The 9,713-nt window shown below is 45.4% G+C and overlaps 1 protein-coding gene across 2 annotated transcripts in view; it reads right to left on the bottom strand.

Moving 5' to 3' along the window:
- The window catches only part of TLN2 (talin 2), a 320,515-nt gene that overhangs the window by 13,270 nt on the left and 297,532 nt on the right, over positions 1 to 9,713 (bottom strand). For both annotated transcript variants that reach the window (XM_088446408.1, XM_088446417.1), the window contains 2 exons: positions 1,938 to 2,063; positions 1,630 to 1,746 (listed from right to left, as the gene is read on the bottom strand). In XM_088446408.1, the coding sequence (XP_088302534.1) occupies positions 1,630 to 1,746; positions 1,938 to 2,063 (243 nt within the window). The remainder of the gene's footprint in view (positions 1 to 1,629; positions 1,747 to 1,937; positions 2,064 to 9,713) is intronic.

The raw sequence follows: 9,713 nt of genomic DNA, 5'->3' as shown, positions 1-9,713 counted from the left end.
GAATAAAGCAGTAATTACTGTAACACTCAGTCCAGTGCTTGGTCCATGCTGCTGCCCCCGATTACGATAGCAGCCAGGACCACTGGTCACAACCAATGTCATGATGACCATAAAGAGGGAGAATCCCTTGGCAGGAGGAAGCTCTGGGACTGGAGCTTCCTGTCTGCTCGTTGCTCATGTAGCCCAGCGTGGGTAGAGCCTATTCAGCTTCTGTTGCTTAGTCACTATAACAGTAAAAAGCACATATAAACTCAAAATATTAATGAATGACAAAGTAGTTCATAAATAGTACACAAGGCTGCAATAGGTACACGTTAAAAATAAATAAAAATATACCGCAGGATGAGTATATTGAACCTCAGGGTAGCTTTGCGATGTCCCCAAAAGTCCAGTATCCACACCATAGGATCATAGAAAAAAACCCAAGAATTTTATATTTGTGCTAAATCCTTTTCTCGCTGTTTATTTTAGTTAGTCCTGGGGACCTTGGTTTGAAAAATAATGGTGTTCAGCAAGATGGCAATATGGAAGAGCGAGGAGTTAGCAGCTTAGAAAAAAACTCTGCATACCTTGCAAATCTGCTGTCACAACCTCTCCGAGAGAGAGCCCTTGAGTCGCAAGCCAAAAATGTGATTGAAATCTGCATCACCTGTACTTGTGTACCCTTACTTCTAGAGCATGCACAGTGAAACACACAAGATACCCTCTACAAACAAGTGTATTAGCCCCAATGTTATTTTTTTCTGCGTCAAGAAAATCAAAGCAAAATGAAGTGTTATTCCCTAAGCTGTATCTTAGTAATATTTTAGGTGAGCATATTTTTTTTTGCACTGTACATCATACACACAGTGGCACCCAGAGAGAGGGGAGGGGAGTTAGGCACTAATTACCCAGGATAGGGCTTGTTGGGAGGGGCCCGGCTCCCCCCTTCCCCCCCCAATTCCTTCTTCTTAATGGTCATCTGGCCTCTCTCCCCAACCAAACACATGCTGTTGTGTGCTGGGCTGCGTTGGGTGAGTGCAGCAGTCTCCTCTGCCTACAGGGGGGAGCGATCGCATTGATCCCCTCGGCTCTCCTGGATCGGCTAAACAGTGCTTTATTCAGAAGTTTTTTTTTAATAAGGGGGACGGGACCACACTTCAGAGATTATGTCACGCCCCCTGCATTACTGGGGCCCAGGCAAGCTCTCTATGGCCCTAAATACACATATGTGCAATATAATTTCATTTTCTTGCATCAGGCATGATACTTATGATCACCACATACAAGTGATGAATGTATACACAAAGACATCTATTGGACTAAAGTTCTATTTGACAGAATAAAAATCTTAAGTAAGATTTAAACTCACATACACAAGGTCCCATATCAAAGTTTTTACAGAGAGAAATCCTTATTGCTATTGAAGTCAATCTTAATCAATAGCAGGCAATTTCAATATAAGAATTCAAAAAAAAGATATAGATATACATACATCCATCCTGGCAGGGAGACCCTCACGTTATACATAAACAACTGCACCCGGTGCCCTCCTTCGGTGCTCCGGCATAGAGCCCATAAACAACGTAATTCTATACTAGTTCAAACCAAGCCATGTAGCATTTATATATAAAGAACAGTGATCCTCACAGTCAGCTCTTGTTTGATGTGCTCAATTGTGGCTTCTAATGCCCTTGTGCCACGTGTGGCTTCATCTTCCACAGCTTTCACAGTCTTCAACAGGGAGGTCACATTAGTCACCATGACCTGTGGCACAGTGGAAAGCAATTAGAAATTGAAAAGTCATATTGTCAATACCTCAGCTATAAAAGTTGACTACAATAATAATTTCCTGATCGAAACTAGAATCACTATGAGGTTTCAACCCTAGGTTCCTATATGTCCTGAGATACGTTCATCCCCCAATCATTTGATTATAAGGGCACATATGTCATTACCTTAGCTGCACTCTTCAACTGGTACATGGAGGAGTCATCGGCTGCTTTCCCAGCTGCACCTTTTGTGGCTCCAATTAGATCCCCTAGAGCCTTTGCAACATCCTTAATTGCATTGATTAACACAACCTGAAAGAAGGAGATGGGTACACTTGAATGCACTTTGCAGTGACACCAAACTGCTGTACGTCCAGCAGTAATGAACTGAGTGATCTATGTTTAGTATGCAAGAAAGGGATTTATCCCTACAGTGCCACAGAAAGCAGCAATGCATCCACAGTGCAGAAAGCCTGAAACATTTGCAACAATCATTCATTTCAAGATGAAGCTTTCAGCATGAGACCATTATAAGCACAATGACTTGCTGAAGGAGAAAATGACAGCTCCCCCTCTTACTCTACCACCATAAGATGAAACTATTTAACCATAATCACTTAACTGGTGTAGTCGCATGGGATGCGACCGCAGCCAGCAGTGCTTCAACTGACACGGTTGCATCCCATATGACCGTGCCATCCTGCTGCATCCCCCTGTATTTAAGGAGGAAATCCATTCTTGAAATTTTCTCCTGTTTGTCCGTCCCCCGTGCAGTGATGCAGCGACTGTGACCGCCGACGTTGCTGCTGGAATCGTGCCCCAGAGTGATGTGCGAATGGCATTCTGGAGTGATTATGCTGGGGACAAAAGCACAAGTTCCCAGTCCAAGCACTTTTTGGCAGATCCCTGCAAGTGCAGAGATTAGCTATAGCAGGGCGAACTGATGACCAATCCCCCCTGTACCAAGCTCTGCTGCGCCCTGAAAGATGGTAATTTAAGAGGGGGCAGATATTGCACCACATTATAATTATTGGAATGGGGTCGGGTATATTATATATATATATTAGTGACACATATGGGGGGGGGGGGGGGGGAGTTACTAATGGACAATGGTGGATGGAATGGCTCTACCACAGGGGATCTATAACCACTAGTAGTGGGAAAAATGCCAGTGGGGTTCTATTGCCCCTGTGTAATCTGTTAAAACTCGAGGCTGGGAAGTACAATTACAATGGGGGCCTATAGAGATAACTGGGGGGGATGGGTGGCAACATTTTTTTTTTTTTTTTTTTTTTAAACATCCTAAATTTAATTAAATACAAAAAAAAAAGAAATTTTTTGGTGGGTTTTGGACAAATAAATTAGCCAGTTAAGTGGTTGAAGAGATAAAGAACAAGTAAAGTCACTATTTGATGCAAATATAAAGAGAATACTGTTACTCTGGGCTCACTAATATACACAAATTAACTAGAAATTTTATGCTTAACTAAATAAATTAGAGAAATGTTAACCCAACTGAAGAGTGGACAAGAGGAGAAGTTACCCATAGCAACCAATCAATTTCTACCTATCATTTTATAAAATATACTTGAGAAATGCTAGCTAGAAGCGGATTGGTTGCCATGGACTACTGTTCCACTCTTTAGAAGGTTTAATACATTTCTCCCTATGTCCATTATGGTCTCTCTCACTCTGCGGTAGGCAGTTATGTTTGCAGGGAGGAGTTTCTCTAACTGAGCAGGTATGAGTGACAGCTTTGCAGACTTATGTACAGAGATACCCTTTTGTGTATTGGTTGGTTCAAACACAGGGGCAGAGCCAGTGATGTCACCGTACCTGAAATATTAGCAAAATCAACTTTTTGACTGTGATGACCCATTGTCTTAAAGAGGTGGGAGAGGCATTATATTCTCTGCAGTGGAGTGTGTTTGTGTGTGGTTAATAGTTTACTCCAAAGGCTGGGTACACATAAGATGAATCCTGAACTTACTATTGAGCGATTTAATTGACCTTTCGGTAAGTTTCTGCTCAGACTGAAAGCTTATCTTTGATAGCAGAAAATTATGATGCTTTTGAACAAATTAGTCTTTAAGAGCTAAATAGCCAGTAGTGTAAGGTTAACAGCTAAACTCCAAGACTAAGCTGGGGTATCCACTATACAATTTTCTGTCAGATATCTGTCCAATCTGGCTGGTTGGAATGAAAACCTGGTAATGTATGGGAAGAAATGACAATCGTCCATTTGCTCACAAACACTGGAAAATAGCCATAAATTGTTGTTCAGACAAATTGGTTAAAACACACAAAATTAACCAAATGTAACAATTTTTTTTGTCCTGTTTTCAGTGTTTAAGACCATATGATCGACTGTCATTTGCTCCCATACATTACCAGGTTTTCATTCCAACCAGCCAGATTGGACACATATCTGACAGAAAATTGTATAGTGGATGCCCAGCTTTAGTCATATGAAAAAGACGTTACACCCTCAAGTCTGTGTTTTTACACATCAGGGCATAATCAACAATCTGTCTGCCCACACATAAGGCCGTATTCAATTAGCGGCGATAATATGGACCGATTTTATTGCACCAGCGATAATTTTTCGCACTTTTAGAGTGAGAAACAGGAGAGAAGTTTTCTCCATCTCAGACCTGGAGAAAAAAAAGCAAAATCCCTATTTTTGCCTAAAAATGTGGGGATTACTTTCAGAATGCTGTGGACACCCAAGTTGCGTACTTTATTGAAAAACAGCTGCGCAAATTTTTGACAAAAAAGCCCAAAACCCCTGAAAATGGGTTTAAAGAATTGGGTCTGGTTTTTCGGGGAGCCGTATGGAGACGACAAGTATTTTTAACATCGCACGTGGCAGCAGCAGGTGGTTAAAAAAAACGTTAAAAAAAACACCTGCCTGCGCCACATGCGATGTTTAAAATACTTGTCGCATCCATACGGCTCACCGAAAAACCAGACCCAATACTTTAAACCCATATTCAATGGGTTGTTTTTTTCCCAAAAAATTTGTGCAGTCGTTTTTCGACATAGTACGCAACTTACGAAATAATGTTGTGGTAATTTTTCATTAGGGAGGGATGTCCAAAGAGTTCTGAAAGAAATCCCAACATTTTTAGGCAAAAAATTAGAGTTATGGTAAGAACTTAACTTTGTTAACTCTCTTTCGTCCATAGGGTCCGCAGGGAAACCTTGGGGTGTAAGTGATGGAACTGAATCCGGGCACCACGCAGTAAAAGCTTTCAGCTCCCAGGATGCACTGGGTCCACTCGCCCTATAACCCGCCCCTGAGCCAGAGGCACCTCCGTTTGTAATAAGCCGGAGGAGGATAAGACAGAAGAAAGACTGGAACATTCAAGAATCACATTCTCACACAGAAGGAGATGGAAAACCGGTGACCAGCAACATAGCCCATCTGAAGCCAGGTGCGTCAGGGCGGGTGCCCTGTGGACCCTATGGACTTCGAAGAAAGAGTTAACAAAGTTAAGTTCTTACCATAACTCATTTTCTTCTTCAGGGTTCATAGGCTCCACAAGGAGACCTTGGGGATGTCCCAAAGCAGTCCTTTAAGGGTGGGGACGTTCCTGCACTGAGAGGAGAATAGGGCGCCTGAAGGAAGCATCCTGAGAGGCAAAGGTATCAAAGGTATAGAACCTCAGAAAGGTCTGGACAGAAGACCACGTGGCTGCCTTACAAAGCTGAACAGTCGAGGCGCCACAGTAAGCAGCCCACGAGGTACCCACAGTCCGACTAAAATGAGCATTCACAGAAGACGGAACAGGCAGGCCATCCTGTGTGAAAGCCTCTGAGATAGTCATACAAAGCCATCTAGCCAATGTTTGTTTATTCTAAAACACTTTGGTGGTGCGCTCTGGATTATACTGGCTGGATGGTGTGTGGGTCTGGATGAGTTTGAGCACCGGGACAAGTGATACCAGCAGGAACACACCAATCCATTTGGTAAGTACATCCATCACTTACCTACCTGCATTATCGTGTATACCCTGTTCCTGATCCTGTGCCTATGTATTACATTTGAGGTGGAGAGGAGAGAGAAGAGATGTTGTTTAAAGCAGAACACCCATCCTACAGATTTAAGACAGACATTTATGTATTTTGAGACTGCGTTATATAAGAACACACATCCCACAGCTTTACTAAGACATTTAGCTGGGACCCCTCATATTTGGATTCCTGAAAGAACTGATTTAATATTGTGGTCATTATTACAGACATCTCCCGGTCAGGGAAAGGAACATTTTTTTGAGACATTAGCGGTTATTGGTTTGTGAACATTTCATCCCACATACTGACATTAAGGAACTTTTGGATCCCTGCCACACACCATCCAGCCAGTATAATCCAGAGCGCACCACCAAAGTGTTTTATAATTTATGTTTATGTAGAGGCGGGATACCTCTATTGTGGTGGAGCAGCTAGGGTTGTCACAACAGGTTCTCCAACAAGAGATCTAGAGCGCTGTTAAAATTCAGTTTCAATGTTTGTTTATTGGCTGGCCATCCCTTCTTGTGCAATCCATAGAGCAGGAATATGGAGTCTGATTTCGGAAGGGAATTGGTATGGTTCACATAAATCCGGAGGGCGCGTACCACATCCAAGGAGGCCTCACCTGCTGAGAGGTTTGGTGACAAAGGCCGGGACTATAATATCCTCATTAATGTGGAAACTAGAAACAATTTTAGGAAGGAACTCAGGGCGAGTACGAAGCACAGCCCTGTCCTGGTGAAATATCAGGAAGGGGGAGCGACAGGAGAGCGCCCCCAACTCTGACACTTTCCTGGTTGATGCTATTGCCAGAAGAAAGTTTTAGCTGTTAACCACTTAAGGTCTATTGAAGCCAGTGGTTCAAATGGAGGACCCTGGAGGGCCCGAAGAACTACTGCTAAATCCCAAGGAGCCACTGGGGGGAACAAAGGGAGGATGAATCCGTAGGACACCCTGGAGGAATGTGCGAATATCTGGAAGTGGGGCAATTCTACACTGGAACCATACAGACAGTGCAGAGATATGCTCTTTCAGCAAGGACAGGCGGAGTCAGAGGTCCCATCCAGCTTGAAGGAAAGCCAGGACTCTGGACATCTGAAACACCTGGGAGTGTTACTTCCTGGTACGACACCCCTGGAAATATGTAAGCCACACACTGTGGTAGATCCTAGCAGAAGCCGGCTTACGTGCTCTAAGCATCATGTTGATGACAGAGCTAGAGAATCCTTTGGACCTTAGGAGGGATGTCTCAAGAGCCACGCCATCAAAGACAGACGATCCAGGTCCGGGCGAAGGCAAGGACCCTGAGACAACAGGTCCGGACGTTGAGGCAGCAGGAACGGAGTGTCGATGGAGAGACTCCGAAGATCTGAGTACCAATGACGTCTGGGCCAAGCTGGAGACACCAGCAGGACAAGGCCTCTGTCTTGTTTGAACGTCCAAAGAACTCGAGGAAGAAGGTAGACTGGAGGAAACAGGTATGCAAACTGGAAGGTCCATTTCACTGACAGAGTGTCCACCAAGGTTGCCTCAGCATCTCTTGTTCTGGACCCGTACACTGGTAATTTGAGACTGTGTCGGGAGGCCATGAGGTTCACCTCTGGGAGGCCCCATTTGTCCACTAGGAGTTGAAACACCTCTTGGTGAAGAGACCATTCCCCTGGATGCACGTTGTGACGGCTGAAGTAGTTCGCTTCCCAGAATGAACACTGCCGAAATGACCTGAAGGTGACACACTGCCCATGTCAGAATGCGCGACACTTCTGTCATTGCTGCTGACTTGAGTGCCTCCTTGATGGTTGATGTAAGCCACCGTGGCGGCATTGTCGGACTGAACCTGCACAGGTTTTCCTTGAAGTATGTGTTTGGAAAACTTGAGGGCCCTGTACACAGCCCGAAGTTTCAATATGTTGATTGGAAGGGTTACTTCGACTGCTGTCCAATGACCCTGAAAGGACTGCGGACTAGTCACTGCATCCCAGCCCCAGAGACCGGCATCTGTTAGGAGTACCCAGTCCGGGATCCAAAAGGGGCAACCCTTGGTTAGATGAGACTTCAGTAGGCCACCAACACACAGACAGACGCACCTCCGGGGAGAGAACTATTGTCTGAGCTTTGATCCGCTGGGCAATCCGTTCCATCTGGAGAGGATCAGCCCCTGCAGAGGCCTTGAGTGAAATTGAGCATATTCTACCATGTCGAAGATGGACACCATGGATCCCAGAACCTGCATCACCGAGTGTACCGGCGACTGTGGAGGTATCTGCATATCCGTAGTTGTATTGCTGAGATCTTGTCTGAAGTCTGAAAAATTCTCTGCAGTTGAGAATCCAGGAGGGCCCCCAGATGAATCATCCTCTGCGAGGGATTCAGGGAGGACATCTTCCAATTGATCAACCACCCATGCGCCTGTAGAAAGGCAATTGTCAGTTGTAGGTGGTGGCTAAGCACTTCTGGAGATCCTGCCAACAGAAGGAGGTCGTCCAGGTATGGTAGTAGTTTGACACCCTGATTCCGCAAATGGGCCGCCATGATGGCCATAACTTTGGTAAATGACCTTGGAGCAGTGGATAGGCCAAAGGGTAGCACCCTGAACTGGAAGTGCTTCTGTAGTATAGCAAACCGGAGATGATGCTGATGAGAAGGCTTTATAGGGACATGTAGGTATGCGTCCTGAATATCCAGTGATGCCATAAAATCCCCAGGTTCCATAGCCAGTATAATGGAGCGTAAGGTTTCCATCCTGAACCTGGCTACCCTGAGGATTTTATTCAGGGATTTGAGGTTGAGGATAGGCCGATGAGATCCATTCAGCTTCTGCACCAGGAAGAGAGTAGAATAGTAACTAGTCCCTCGCTGGGCTAGTGGAACTGGCACAATTACCCCTGTCTGTCTGCAGCAAGGACTGTATGGCTTTCTAGATCTGTAAGGCCTTGTTGTTGTCTGAAGAAGGGCCTGTGCAGAAAAACTGGTGAGGAGGTCTTATACGTGAGAGACCACTTCCCTTACCCAAGCGTCCTTGGTGCTTTGACACCAGTACTGGGCGAACTGAAGAAGTCGGCCTCCCACTCTGGGGTCCCCCAGAAGGAGGCCCGCCTCGTCAGGCTGAGGATTTATTCTCTGGCTTGGAGGCTGGCCGTCTTGTGCTCCAGGCCTGTTTCTTAAGTTTGGCAGCCTTCTTGACAGTGGACTGTCTAGGACAGGACTGCCCTTTAAATTTACCATGGGGATGAAAGGACCTAAAGGAGGAGACTCGAGACTTTGAACGAGCAGATACCGAAGGCAGAAACGCAGATTTTGATTTTGCCAACGTGCCCATAATCTTTTCCAGGTCTGGAGCAAACAAAATCTCCCCATTATAGGGTAAGGCCTCCAGGTCTTTCTTAGAATCGGCATCCGCACTCCAAGAATGCAGCCACAGGGAACAGCGAGCAGACACGGCCGCAGCCGAGACCCTGGAGGTCAGTAGACTAGTATCTAGAGCGGCCTCACCGATATATGCAGCCACATCCCGGGTGTGGCCAACCAGCAACAACTGATTCTTCGGACCTTCCAAGGGGAAGGAGTCCTCAAGTGCATCAGCCCAACACTCTATGGCCTTAGATACCCAGGAGATAGCCATGGACGGGCGGGCAACAGCTCCTGAAAGAGAGTAAATCTATTTCAGGCAAGTGTCCACTTTCCTATCTGTAGGATCTTTCAAGGAAGAAATGGGAGGCATTGTTAACGATGCACTTCTAATCAATCTTGTAACATGGGAATCCACTGCATGGGGTAATTCCCACTTTTTTCAATGAGCCTCAGGAAATGGGTAACATGAGGTAAAACGTTTTTGAGGTTGAAGCCGCTTACCTGGCGATCGCCAGGCAGCTGCCATGTGGTCCACTAGCTGATCTGACAGAAGGAACACTGCCGAAGTCACCTTTATTTGTTTAAATGGAGAGT

Source organism: Taudactylus pleione, unplaced genomic scaffold (genome assembly GCF_031769625.1).
Source record: "Taudactylus pleione unplaced genomic scaffold, aTauple2 ptg000019l, whole genome shotgun sequence".
NCBI lineage: Eukaryota > Metazoa > Chordata > Amphibia > Anura > Myobatrachidae > Taudactylus > Taudactylus pleione.
The sequence above is the reverse complement of the archived record's forward strand: the minus strand, read 5'-3'. Positions and strand labels throughout refer to the sequence as shown.